Source organism: Aythya fuligula, chromosome 26 (assembly GCF_009819795.1).
Source record: "Aythya fuligula isolate bAytFul2 chromosome 26, bAytFul2.pri, whole genome shotgun sequence".
In the NCBI taxonomy this organism is placed as follows: Eukaryota; Metazoa; Chordata; class Aves; order Anseriformes; family Anatidae; genus Aythya; species Aythya fuligula.
In genome coordinates this window covers 5300871-5314867 of record NC_045584.1, presented here as the reverse complement: position 1 = coordinate 5314867, position 13997 = coordinate 5300871, and the positions used below count along the sequence as shown (strand labels likewise).

Here is a 13997-nt window from a genome sequence, read left to right as displayed (position 1 = left end):
GATTAGTAGTATGTGCGAGCAATTTTTGATATCCTGATTGAAGTCAGGCACAGTGTTTGTGATTGTTCACGGAGTCAGCAAAAAGTATCCTCTTTAACTCCCTCAGTTGTACGCGTTTTTTGGGTACACCATGGTGGACTTTGCAGACACTGCTGAGGTTTAAGTGCATCGATGAGTTCACTCTACTCGGTATTCCTGGTGTGACTAACACAGAAAAAAAGTTGCATGACTATGTTAATTTATTTACTGCTATTAATTAATAGCATATTTAGTGGTAATAGCTTTATGTTTTAATTCTGGCAGAACCGGAGTGGTATTGGCAACCATGGACAACTACATGACACCACTGAGCACCATCAGTGACCTTGCGCTTCAGCACAGCAAGGAAAAGCTCCTCCACAGCAAGGTGAGAGGGCCCTCCCGGCGCAAGCGGGAGTTCATGCCAGATGAGAAGAAGGACAACATGTACTGGGAGAAGAGGCGCAAGAACAATGAGGCAGCCAAGCGCTCACGGGAGAAAAGGCGTCTCAATGACTTTGCCATGGAGAGCCAGCTGGCTGCTCTCAGTGAGGAGAATGCCATCCTCAGGACAGAGCTGCTGTCCCTGAAGCTGCGCTTTGGGCTCATCAGCCCAGACACCAGCACCTACCAGGGCCGTTCCCTCCAGGACTTCCTTGGAATTTATTTCAGAGGGCACAAAATAGCCTCCCCATTCCCTGAGGTGGAGCCCTTTGCTGGAGATTCCTGCCTCTTCACAACGAAGAGCTTTGTGCCAAAGGTGCTGGAGCCAGCTGATTTTTCATGCAAAACCTTTGACCCATCCAGCAACATCCTTGGCTGTGATGCAAAGCCGGTTCCTATGAACACACCTGACCTTCAACAGCCAAAGAGACTTGATTCAGCCTTCAGATCCACAGTTTGCTCTCCTTTCCTTGATTACAGCTGCCCCAACAAATATTCTTTCCATTTGCCTTTCTCAGGCAGTGCCTGCTTCTTGTCCCCTTCTCCCAGTCCAGCAGAGGTGAACAAGGAGAGCACCACAGCTGTCTCAGATGAAGATGATGAGCAGCAAGTGCCCAAAACTTCCCTACCCCCATATAGCTTGCCCTGCCCTTCAGAAGATCATCCTAAGGGCCGAAGCTATTCTGCCCTGCCTCACAAACTCCGGATTAAGACCAAAGCCCTCAGTGGCTCAGAGGAGAGTGGCCTGGACTCCCGCTGAGGAAGAAGAGGAAGAGCCTCCTTGGGGGCCGATGTGAGACCTTCCAATGACATGAAGGGTTTGGAAGGAGGGGGTGGGAGGGAAATGGCTTATGTTTCAAAGAAGGCAATAATTTTATCTGTTTTGCATAAATGATAAAGGAGTTTATAGAGCTGGGCTGCATTACTACAGCACAACTGCAGTTGGTCATTACGTCGATGTTCCTGTATGGGACCTACTAGACCCCACAGTTGCTGGGTGAGTATGTCTCAGCTTCACCTGGCTGCTCTGCTCAGAAACTGATCTAAAATTTGAGGTGTGAAGGGATCAGAGGCAGGAAGATGCTAAGACAGTGGAGGTGGTGCCCACACCATGTAATGCAATAGTGTTTCCACAACATGACTACAGCTTCTTGGTGTAATTCCCTTTTAAATTGACCATTAAAATTCCATTTTAATTCCCTTTGCTTTGTCATCACCTTCATCATCACTAATGAAGCTAAAGTTTTAATTGTTTGTGCTGAAACAGTTGATGGAAACAGTTTCAGACCCTCCAGCTGTCTGGAGCAAGAAAAAGGAATTGTGATAAAAAGAGAGAGGTCTGAGAGCAGAACCTGGTCCATTTTATTCTTGCTTTGTCATAATTTATCTTCAGAGGCAATGAAGTCTTTTTCTCTTTGTCTAGAGACAGTGTGGTCCAGAAGATAGTTAGTTTCATTTGTCTTTGCAACAGTTATCTTTGAGGACTAAATATTTCTTTGTTTTTTACTAAAATGCAAAATATGTCTTAGTTTTACTTCTTTCTTTGTAAATAAGGCATTTTCAGAAATAATACTTCTATATTTGGAAGTTGCCTTTATAAAACATACTCTTAACTTTAGCTGAGTTGATTGAACCGTTTCCTTATTTTGAAATGAATCACTTACAAATATTTTTTTTAAAGAACAAAATTAATATATTGTTAGCACAATTGTTAACAAACTGAACAGAAAACATTTCAACATTTTAGATTTTCTAATATTTAAAAAAAAAAAATTTACTGGCTTTAAATGCAAGTGAGCATCTCAGTCAATACCTGTTTGCTTATATTACTCAAGGTAAATCTTGGCTGGCCCAATACCGGGTTCACATTGGATGAACTGATTGATTATTTCCATTTACCACACTATGAAAGCTGGAGAAACCAAACTGAAGACTTAGTACAGAAGATTCCTCTTGTGCTTCAGTGCCTAGCAGATTTGCAGCACTCAGAAATACTAGAGGATTATAATACTAGAGGGTTATAAGTGTGGTCTTTTGGGTCCCTGCTGGCACAGAGTGTGCAGCACCACTGTAGGAGCTGCAGATATGGAACAGAATGGGCTGGACTTTCTAGAAACTGTAAAGGCCACATTGCTGCTTGAGAGACCTCCTGGATATGTAGGCACTGATCTCCATCCCTGGAGGAAGTACCTGTGGCAGGAAGGGAGAAGTCCAGCACACCCTGTGAGTGGGTTACCTTTTATGGGGATAAGGCAACCAGCTCGCTCCTGGCTCGAGGCTCCCCTGTGTTGTCTGGTCTGTGGGAAATGTTCCCTCCCAGCAGAAGTGTGCATGGAGGTGCTGGGAAGCATTGGCAAAGTAGCTGCCTTTCTTGTGGAAAGTCCTTAGTTCTGGTACTGAGTACTGAAAGTACTCAGAACCAGTACTCAGTTCTCCTGCAGTGCTTCTGCTCTGACTCCAAGCATCCAAGGTCTGTTGTTGCTGGGACACTTCTACCATTGTTTCCACCTTAGTTATCTATTCCTGGTGATGGGAGTTTCCACCCTGTCTCCCAGGAGACTGCTCTGATCCAGATCTCTATGGATATCACTTGGATATCAAATGCATTCAGGTTCAGCCCCATTCACTTTTTAAAGCATTTTGCTCCCTTTTACCTGTGTACGCACTGCATGTAATGTATGTATGCCCTGGGGTTTCTGCTTGGACACTTCCCCTCTTCATCCTGCCTTCCTACGACTTGGCTTTTGGGAAAGTCTGCACTGCAGCCATGGCAGTGAGTTGGGGTAGCATTGTTCCCCTGACTGACTGAACCCTGACCATGTAGCACAAGCCTATCACATCCATATTGATGGAAAAGCTGCTCTGCCTGCTCAGCCCTGCTGGAAAACAGACAGTGAAGGTGGGAGCTCAGCCTCAGCTTAGATGCCTGGGAGTCTGCTTCGCTGGCTCTGCTGTTCAGAGGACTGCCCGGTACTGCGACATGTCGCACTGTTTTCACTAGCATGTCAGGCTCTGCAGAATAAGGACAGCTGTCAAGAATATTTTCCTATAAAACATTTTTATGGCTAACACCAATAATGCACCAACAATAAGGCAGTGTAAAAGGACAAGAAATGCTATCTGACATGGGATGTAGAAATCCCTAATATTGGTTTGGAAAAGAGGTCCCTTATTGGTGGAGGGGAACTGGGGCTGCTGGGGCTGTTCAGCCAGGAGAAGAGGAGGCTCGGAGAGATCTTATCAATGTCTGTCAATAGCTGAAGGGAGGGCACAAAGAAGATGGAGCCAGGTCTTTTCAGTGGTGCCCAGTGCCAGGACAAGAGGCAGTGAGCACAAACTGGAACACAGGAGGCTCTGTTTAACATCAGAGACATTTCTGTAGTGGACAGGTGACTGAGCAGTGGCACAGGCTGCCCGGAGAGGTTGTAGTTTCGCTTCTTGGACAGTCAAATGAAGATGGTCCTGGGCAACCTGCCCTGGGTGGCTCTGCTTGAGCTGGAGTTGTACCAGAAGTCCCTGTCAACCTCAACCATTCTGTAACTCTGTGATTCTATAATGTAAACTGTACACAGGGTGGTCTGGGCAGAAGAGGTGTATCAGCAGGTTATGCCTAATAAAACTCTGTTTCCAGAAGCTATGTAAAGTGTATTGGCCTGTCTGTTGGGATTGTGTCTGTAATGAGACTTCCTCCTCGGGAGCAGCCAGCGGGATAGATGGAGGTAAGTCCTGCTCAGAAGGAACACGGGTAGCTGTTGGGAAGGGCATGGATCAAACAGGCTGTGGGGTACGTACCTTTCAGATCCCTCTTCCCTCTGCCCATAAATATCTTTTCCTTCTGTGTTTGGCCACGTGCTTGCAGCAGGGTCCACAGATCTCCACCTTGGAGTCTTGCAGCTGCTATGCTGCAGATGTGTTACTAGTGTTACACCCAGTGAGCATCAGTGCAGCTGACTGTTCATCTCAAGCACCATAGTGCTCAGGTTGGTGTGAGGAGCTGGTGGGTCTTCTCACTTGTGGGGTACCAAGGCTGGCTGCAGCACAAGGTGCACAGCACTACTGTACCTGCTGGCACGAGGGGAAACCAGAATGCTGCAACAGCTCTTCAGGTGTGAAATTTGCCATGGTGATGGTTGTAAATTAAAAGAAACCACAAGTGTGTCTGTTTCCTGTACTATCCCCCCAGTCCTCTCTTCCCCTTAGAATAGGTAGAGACAGCCCAGAGCAAGAAGATGGCTTAGATGTTACTCAGCTGAAAGAAGTCGCCTTCCCCTACTCCCGCCCTTCCCAGCCACCACTGGATTGGAGCAGGGCTCTCCTCCGGCTCCAAGCGCCGCAGGGACATTTTGGGATGTGGCGAGCTGGTGCCGTGGGTAGGAGCAGGAGCCTGGTGCCAGGGCTGGGTGCTACCAGGGGGGCCATGGCCCATGGGGACCTGCAGTGCCCTGGACCCACTGCCTCTGGTCTAACCTTGCAGGTGTCGGAGGTGGGGAGCAGATGGGGCTCCACTGCGGATGGGGAGGCAACAAGCAACAGTTCCCACGTGTGGCCAAGCCTGGAGCTGGGTAGAAGGTGGTGGGAGCTGCTGGGCAAGAGGGCAAGAAGATGGCAGGAGTGGTAAGCTGGGGCTCAAATTGGGGTGAAGGGAGCCCGCCATAGCCCCACACCTCATTTGTCTCACTCCTGCTTGCAGCACCTTCTCCACTGCTGCTTCCTCTCCAGAGTTTGCATCTGGGGTATTCCCACTCCTTCCATTTCCCCTTTGCTGTCTTCTTCTAGAGAGCTTCCTGCTGGCACCTGAGGCCTTCTCTGTTGGCTATCCCATCCCCAAATATGATAATGTCTTCAAATAAGAGCCTTTATTGCACTAATTGTTTCAGTTCATGAAAGCTGCAGGGCTTGTCTGGAAGGGGGCTGGCCTATTTCTGCTTCAGCTTAGAAGTTAATTAATTAACCAGGCTTTGTTCCACGGTAATTTCAGGTAGTTTTCAAGCTATTTAATTGCGGGGTGAGTGTTATATTAGAAAGCAACTGTATGCATGTCCGAAGGGGGAGGCAAGGGAAATATTTCAGGTTTTCCGAGGGCCAGGTGCATGGCAGGAGAAGGAGGCAGGGGCACTCCTCTGCTGCCCACTGGCTGTAGGCGCTGGGGTTCACCCAGTTCAGTTCCACAGCAGCAGTTTTGGGTGCTGAGAAACTCTCTAAATCCAGAAGCTTTACATATCCGACCTGAAAACCACAGGGAGGTTTTATGGATAAAATTGGGCTCAGGCCCAAGAAGTAAAAGAAAGTTTGCATGTCTTGTATGTTTTATTACATATACTGTCCATCCGTGGTAAGAGATCCAAGTCCCATGAACTTGCCTGGATCCCTTCAAAAACATATTCTGGCTTTTTAATCTGCTTACCAGAATGGAAGAGTCAGAGGGAAAAGATTGCTTCAGCAATGACTGGCATATGAGATCATAACCTTGATTGAAGCCATGGGAAAACATAAACCAATGCCAGAGATATAATATCATTATTGACACTGGCAAATAGAGGCCTGTGCTCACCAGTACTCTTTGGTGATGCTTATTCTTATGGCAGAGGTGAAATTTGGAAATAAAGCAGAGCAGGAGATTTGAAGGCAGAAACTGTTAAATCTGGCTCTGCAGTGCACCCTTTCACCATCCTCCAGCTCCCTCAGGCCCAGTTTTTTCTTCTGAAACTGAGGGCTTGTAGTTTTCCTTGCCATGACGGCCACAGCTCCATGCATGAGGTGGTTTGCATCATTACTGAGTCCCACGAGCAGGCTGGAGGCTTTTTGAGACAGGAGCAGGGCCAAGGCCTGCGACTGGTCCTTTGGCACGTGCCTCTGTACCAGAGGCTGCCAGCATCGCCCCATGCATGGAGCCTGATTCCCCAGTGCAGACAGCCAGCACGGGCTGTGCCAGAGCCGTAATCGCTGTCATTCGAAAGCACAACCAGAGAAGGAAGAAATTGTGTATAAATATCAGCCTTTTGTTTTGCATATGAGCTGGTGGTTACAGGACTTCCCCAGGAAATGAGAGCCTTCGCTTCAAGTCCCTTTGCTGTCTGCAGGGATTCAAAGCTGCAGCCCCGGAATGGGAAAAGCACCCAGGTGGCACCCAGGTGGCAGTGCAGCAGTGCGGGGACCACACCTGGGGAGCATGGGGCATGAAGATAGGAGGGGAAAGGAAGAGGAGCGGGAGGCAGGGACGTGGCATCTCCCTGCTGCAGGTGGTACAGCGCAGCCTGGAGCCCTTCATGACACTTTTGCCTTCACAGTGCGATGCTCTTATCAGCCAGGGTCTTTCTGACTTCCAATGTCATTTTAAGGTGTATTTTAAAGCAGTGCTCTCCTCCTCTGCACACCTCTGCCCTTTACAGTCAGTAGACATTTTTCTCGAATCACAACATATAACCATTTTGCTATAAAATTTTCAGGTGACAGCTTTGCTGATCGTAATGGAAAGTGCTCAAAAGCCCCCAAGCAGATTCTAGGAACTACAGCTTAGGTGTTAATGTAAGAGGCATCGTGCTTGCATCTGTTTTCTAGTCAATGTATTCAGTAAGTGGTTGAGAAAACAAGGGAAATAACAAAATGAGAAAAAGTTCTGGCATTATAAAGTTGGGCTGAAAAAGGCTAAAAATGGCTGTGGTAAGTTGGGGAAGGTCTCACCACTCACAAACTCCTGAGGGGCAATTCAGTGATGATAAATATGAATTAACGCACAAAGGAAAAAGCCATGACATTAAATCATAGAGGATGAGTAACTGAAAAGCAGTAATAAGTGCTTCCCATCACCCCAGTGCCCCACTAAACCCACACTAACACTGCCATTTGCCATTCTGCTCCTCCTGTCTGCAAGCAGATGCAGGGCAACGTTGGCAAGCAGTCACACAGAACGGCTTTGGCACAGAGCCTGGATTCTCCCATCATGAAGAGGTAATTGGGAGGGATGTGCTACAGGTATCTAAATACACACCATGGCAGTCCTGTGGAATTTGAACAGGGAAAAATCCCTCACTGCTTTTATAGTGCAGAATGACCTGAAGGGAGTATTATTTCATGCAGCATATGGTTAAACTGTGGAACTTGTTATCACAGGATGCTGTGGACGTCAGAAATATACATGAGGTCAAAAAGCAACAGGGTGGGCTCAGGGAGGACTGGTTCATCAGGAGCATGGGAGGCAGGTACTGCTGCCATGCTGCAGGGCTGTGGTCTGGTCCAAGGGCTTCTGCATCTCTCTGCCTCTGGAAAGGGCATTCCTCTGCTGCTGGACAGTGTACACACTAAAAATCAGCAACAAATCTTGCATGTTTCATGCACCATTTTTCACACCTTCGCAGTGTTAGATGGAGAGATGAGTACAGAGTCTTCCCTTAAGAGCATGAGTTAATGATGACCTTTAGCTAAGGACCAAAACTGAATCATTACCGAGGTAGGAAAAGTTAGCAATGCCTTCTGGAAACAAGTGCTGCACCCAGAATACACCGTTGTCTGGCACACTGTATAGCTCTGGGTGTACCTGTAAGGTCAATGCTATTTCAAAAATCTACTTTTAATTTCATCATGTCTATATTTCCATTCTTATAAAATAATCAGAAGGAAGAATTCTAAACCATACAAAACTACCATCTACGAAATGAGTTGCTGCCTGCATTGCATCGTATTCCCTGCTCACCTAGAGGAACAGACAGTGCCATGGGCAACTCATGCTCAAACAAACTGAATCCCCCATCCAATAGTCTTCTGACTTAATCCCATGTCAGTCGTAGAAAGTAATTTCTATATAAGAGGGTGGGTCTTTATATGAGAAAGAAAGTAATGGCCAGGTTTCTGGCAGGCATCTCCACCATCTGAAATGCCAGGTGGCCTTGACAGTGCCAGTAGCCCCAGTTGCAGCTGTTTTGCAACCTTTGAGGCTTGCAGGGGGCTCAGTGTGTTTATAAATGCTGGTCGGGACGTAATATTGCTTCTCTGCCTTCATAGTGATGCTCTTGTCCTTGTGGTGAGTTGCTTGTGCTGGAGACTGGGCTTAGAGCTGGGTTTTATTGTTTCCTATACAGAGAGATTGTGCAGGGCTAGACTGAGTGACCACAGGCAGCAAGAGCGTTTCTGTCCCTTATCTCTTGCTGGCCTTATCAACCATGCAAGGGCTGCACCTCACACGATCTGTGGGCTGGGCTCTGAGCTGCCTGGATCGCGCCCCTCTTTCTTCTCGGCTGAAAAACCTACTCCAGATAAAAGATGTCCTTATGCTTATATCCAGGTGTCTTCTGCACAAGGTCTCCTGAACTGCTCTGTCTCAGCCCCTGACCATGCTCTGTCTGTCCTCCCAGTTGTGCAAACTGGTCTCAGTTCACTTCCTAGCTTTGTCATCATGCTGCTGTTTGGACCCCACCTGTGAAAACCTGGAAAGGGATTTTGAAAGGCTGAGTCAAACAGGAAGAGGCTGCTTATGGAATACCACCAGGAAAACATGCAGGCTTTCCATGGCCACCTGCAGCTCTTCCAGTAGGAATAGGAAGATCCTGGTGGTCAAAGCCTCTGTAACAATTCAGTGCTCAGCAAGTAAGACAGCACAATGCCTCTCTGTCTGTGACCTTGGGCCTCCAGGGAAGTAAGTCCTCTGGTAAAAACCTGCATGACCATGGGTTTCTTGGCCTAACTTATCCTATGGGGATTTGGGGATGATCAACTTCAAAATGTCTGTGAGGTCCTTGCAGAGCAGGGACAGGCTGGAATTCAGCTGGAGAAATGGCACTGAGGTACTCCAGGGCATTTTTCAGCCAACAGAGCTTCACCCTGTGGCTTGCAAAAGGACAAAGCAATTATGTGATTCAGCTCCCTTTTAATGCAGAACACTTCAGGAGCTGCTGTGTAGCTTCCTAATGCCACCAAATGTCCTTGTTTATGTGCAGTAGTGCTCAGTCGTGTGCTAAGATGAAGTGATTATTAAAGAGGTATCTTGGGTGCGTGGGAGTCTGTATTTGTGTAGCTGCCTTCCAGTTTCTATCTTTCTCTTATCAGATACACAGTCTTTCAAATTCGTGATCAACTATGCAGAAAAAAAAAGAAAAGAAAAAAGAAAGCATAACCCATACATTACCCTGTAAATATAATGTAATATATGCAACAGAAGAAGTGTGAATACACTAAGCTATTCATCTTTAGGCTGGCTTTCTGATATCAGTTCTTACGAAGACCACAATCTTTCACTTCTCGCACGTAGCTTTACTCATACTTGATAAGTGTGCTAACACATCAGAGGGAACCGAGGAGGTTTGACAACTCCTCGACCTCAAAGAAGCAAACTACTCAAAAAGCAACACTCCACGATGAATAAAACTTGACTGACTCTACTTTTCTTTTCCTTTATTTTAGATATTAAAAGTCTTTGCAGGCATGCTGTGTAAGGGCTAGGTGTTGATGAAATAGCTGTTAACCAAGGACTGTGCCCAAACTCAAGCTTAGCCCCCAAATCCCTAAGGAGAAGCAGATTGGGCTCCTGGCCCTCGCTGTGCTCCCAGTGCCTCTGGTTTTCCCTGGCCTCTGTGCAGGGAGGCTGTGGCCAAGCAGGCGCTGAGCTCCACTGCCCTGAGCAGCCCCTGTCCTGTTGTCTCTGTGTCCACTTCATTTTGCCCAAAAAGCTTTGCTTAGTGATGTGTGCATCAATTAGCTTGGACTAAAGCATGAACCCAACTTTCAAGGAACCTCCTGAAATGCTGTTTTTCTGGGAAAATCTTCCCAGAACTCAAGTTTCGGCGTGTTAATTTGAACCTGGAAGCTGCCTACTATTTCTGCGCTGCTGTTTTGTCTCTCTCTTTGCACAGACCCAGAGCTTCGGGGCTGGCTTTGCACTGGCACCTGCAGGGAACAACACCTGCTGCCACATCTGGAACACAGCTAGCTGTGCCTGGGTGGTGACAACACCAGACATGCCAGCACTGCTGTGGCCCAGCAGCTCTCTGCTGTGTCTGGCCATGTTGTCTGACTGCAGCACTGTCTTTTGCATCCAAGACAAGAGGCGAGCACTGCCCAGGCTGAGGAGGAGCCCCACAAAGTTTAACACCTGCGTTTGGTTTCCACATCTTTAACCCCGATTGTTTAGTGGTGACGCGCAGAGTGCAGAAGTGGTTACATCGGCTGCTGGAGGTCACTCCTATGGAATGAATCAGAAGAAAAAAATTGGGGTGGAAAAGCTTTTATTAATTTCACCCAATTTCCTACCCAGACGGTGCCAACTCAGCAATCCAGATGTGGCCTCTTGGTCATCTCCTGCTCAAGATGTGGCCAGCCCCCAGGACAGTGTCTGGGTGTGATCAGGCCCCCGCCAGCAATGTCAGTGCTTTTCCTTCTGATTTTCCATGTGCACTGTTTTCCATCTGCAGGGATGTCACAGCTGGGCTGTGCCACAGGGCTGCCATCACTTACCCCCTCTGTGCTGCCTTTGCTGCCCTCCTGCTCTGGCTAAAGGACAGGGAAATCCCTCTGAGCCTTTCCCCTGTGGATCAGCCATTAGAAAATTTTCTTCCTCCCTTGTACATGAAAGATGTGTGACATGATAAGTTTTAATTTTGTAAGCAATTCCCCTCTCCAAAATGGCAAAGGCTTAAATTTGGCATTGTATGTGTTTGCTTCTTGTTTCTTTAACCAAGACAGAAGGGATGCATCTTTTTACTACATTTTCTTTGACAAGAAGTTGTTTTGTTTCTGGGGGAAAAATAACCACTGCTGAGCCCAGCCAGCCAGCCAGGAGCTGGTTAGGATGGGTTTGTTGATTCCCTATTTTCTGCTGCACCTGCCTTTGTTAATCTCTCCTTGGACCAACCTGGGATATGTCTGTGGGCAATGAAGAACCTCTCCCCTGGCTGGATGGATGCACTGGTTAAACAAAATCAGAATGTTTTGATATAACCCAGGCAATATGCCTCATTGTCTCAGTATTTTTTTCAGCTGGTGTTAAGTGTAGTCTTCCTGAATTGCTTGGCGTTTGTAGGAGGGGGAATGAAAAAAGGAAATGAAGGTAAAATGGAACAGCAATACCCCAAAATCAGAAGGGAATAGGAGATGCTGTCAAATCTTATTTTATGCCTTGAGAAAAAAGGAAAAGATCCTATTTGATTAACACCACCATGGAATTTAAGCATGAGACTACAGAGACCCAGATGGCCATGCAGTTGTTGGGATGCAACATGACTGATTGTGTGTGCAGCATGGCCACAGGAAAAATTCCCCCAGTTTGAAGCTCCGCAGCCCATAACAGTAGCAGCCATTAGTCACTAGTAGTGTCTGCCCCTACCAAACTGGGCAGAATTTGTGAGATTTCATGGAAAGTCCATCACTCATCTCAGTGCTCAGAGGATGCTGTCAATGCTTCAGGGGTGCAGGGGACGATTAGTGTGGTGGCACCACAGGGACAGGACATGGGAGGCAGCCAGTGCCCATGTCCCACACACTGGACCTTGCTGTTTTGCCATCACTACAAAAGCAAAAGAAACTGAACTGGATTTGGGGTGAAAATATTATTGCTTTGTCCTCTTGGAGGCTATGAAATATATTAAATCTGCTTGTGGGTGGTGGGCAAGTCCCTCCCTGCCCTAAGTGACTGCAGTACAGCTCAGCCTGCCACTGAATTGCTGTGGCCTGGGGAAATGATGTGCACAGATGCACTCGTGTCCTCTGACTTCAATATACTAAGCAGTGCAGATGAAGGACAAAGACACAATTTGGAGGACATTAAATCCAGCTGCAGAACAAGGTGCTCCTTCTGCCCACCGATGATCCTGCAATGCTCTGGGTTGCATTTTGCCGCCTGCACTGGCTGCTCTTGTTCAAGGATCCTGTGTCACCACTTGAGCTCTTGCTGCGCTCACCCAGCATCTGGGGAAAACCTCTCCGAGCAGAGAGGCAGCCCTGCAGGCGAGTCACAGGGAGGTTTTGCTGCTTGGAAATGTTTCCCCCAAGCCAGTGGCTGCACGGGGCTGGGGACACTCCTGGAGCATTGCAATGTGGCAGCAGTCAGCAGCAGGGACTCTCACTGGGGAAAGGAAGCTTGTTGCAGGTGGTGGCAGCAGGCGGAGGAGAAAACATATGAGTGAAAGGGAAGGGAGCGGAAAGCCTGCATGTAAAGGTTAACACTTGTCCCTGGCAGAGATGAGCAAATGTCTGAGCTCTTAAATAACAGTTGCTGACAAGGTTGTCTTGCAGCTATTTTTTTTCTCTAAAAGACAAATAATTTCCTTTTTTTTTTCTTTTTTTTTTTCTTTTTTTTTTTTTTTTTCCATTTTACTTGTAAAGCAGGGAGATGAACATCCTTTTGAGATTTCAGGTCATCACCATCTTCCCAGTGTGGTAGCATTAGTTCACACCTCCCACACTCATTGCATTTCCTTAATACAGCAAGAAAAACCTAGGCAAGGCATCAGAATGAGATTATGGCAGAAAAATACTTTCCACTAAGTTACCGCAACATTTTGACTAACCTCAAAATCTTACCATCTTGCTCCTCCTGGTCCCTCACCTCTCCAGGATGTATGGCCAAGGGGGTTTCGCATCCTGCTCAAAGGTGCATGGGGAGCCACGGAGCTTTGACAGCAAGTGCAGGGCTGCCCTGAGCCCGTGATGTGCCGGAGGGTGGCTTGTCAGCTGTGGATTCGCTGTAGGTCACCAAACAAGAGGTAACCTGGGGGCTGCTGCCAGCCATGAGCCACCACTCCCTTCAGCACAGAGAACATGCACCCGCTGCTAGCCTGGCCGCAGGTGGGCAATGCCCTGTGCTGTCCCCCGAATTTACTGCTGGCTTTGTGAAATGGGGCCGTGGCCAGGCAGGGACCTCTGGGTGCACCAGCAGACAGGGGGCTGGGACCCCAACACTGGCACAGAAACAGGAGGGGGAATTTGCTGGGCAAAAAGTACAAGCATGCCAGGCAGGCACCATGGTGGTATCTGCTCAGAGCTCACTGCAAAGCTAGCCAAAGTCAAAATTGGAGTCCTGTCCCTCTTTTAAGTCTTTAGCAGAAAGAGGTATAGTCTGAAAGCCAGAAGTTTGGCATTTCAGCTAACACCCGGGATGCACAGTAATGCCCCTGGGCTGTGCCTGGTCACCCCACTCAGCTCACAGAGACCGAATTTGCAGTGTTCCATCCCATAGCACATGGGACCGTGGTTTGCAGCTGCACCAGGTACAGAATGCCATCAGCTCGATGTCGTGGGTGCAGCCCCATTCTGCAGCACATCCCTGCGGAGGCAGCAGCTGGCAGGACCAGGAGTGCTGCTGTTGGTGTGCAGGAGCTGCTTGCTCCTCCCAGGCAGCCAGCATCTGTGGCCTGGGTTTCTAGTGAGATAAAAACTTGTTTTCTCCGGAAAGTTTCAGGGGAAATGAAGTAGCTAGTTTGAGTCAACATGAGAGCCAGACACTCTTTGCTTGTCAGAGAGCCGTGGGAAAGTGTCCTGCAAGATGCCCCCTGCATCCCTGCAGCATCCCCCATGTCTCTGCAGCATCCTTCTGGCACCCCTCCTGCTTC

The 13997-nt window shown here is 47.9% G+C and overlaps 1 protein-coding gene across 1 annotated transcript; it reads left to right on the top strand.

Annotated features, from left to right (window-relative positions):
- The first annotated feature begins 325 nt into the window (after nt 1-325).
- LOC116499274 (nuclear factor interleukin-3-regulated protein) lies at nt 326-1222 on the top strand. Its single transcript, XM_032203955.1, has one exon. It carries the CDS (start codon nt 326-328, stop codon nt 1220-1222), a length of 897 nt encoding a protein of 298 aa, XP_032059846.1.
- Nucleotides 1223-13997: the final 12775 nt, after the last annotated feature.

Coding starts and splice junctions, on each gene's coding strand:
- LOC116499274 (XM_032203955.1), top strand. CDS start 326: ATGGACAACTACATGACACCACTGAGCACCATCAGTGACCTTGCGCTT.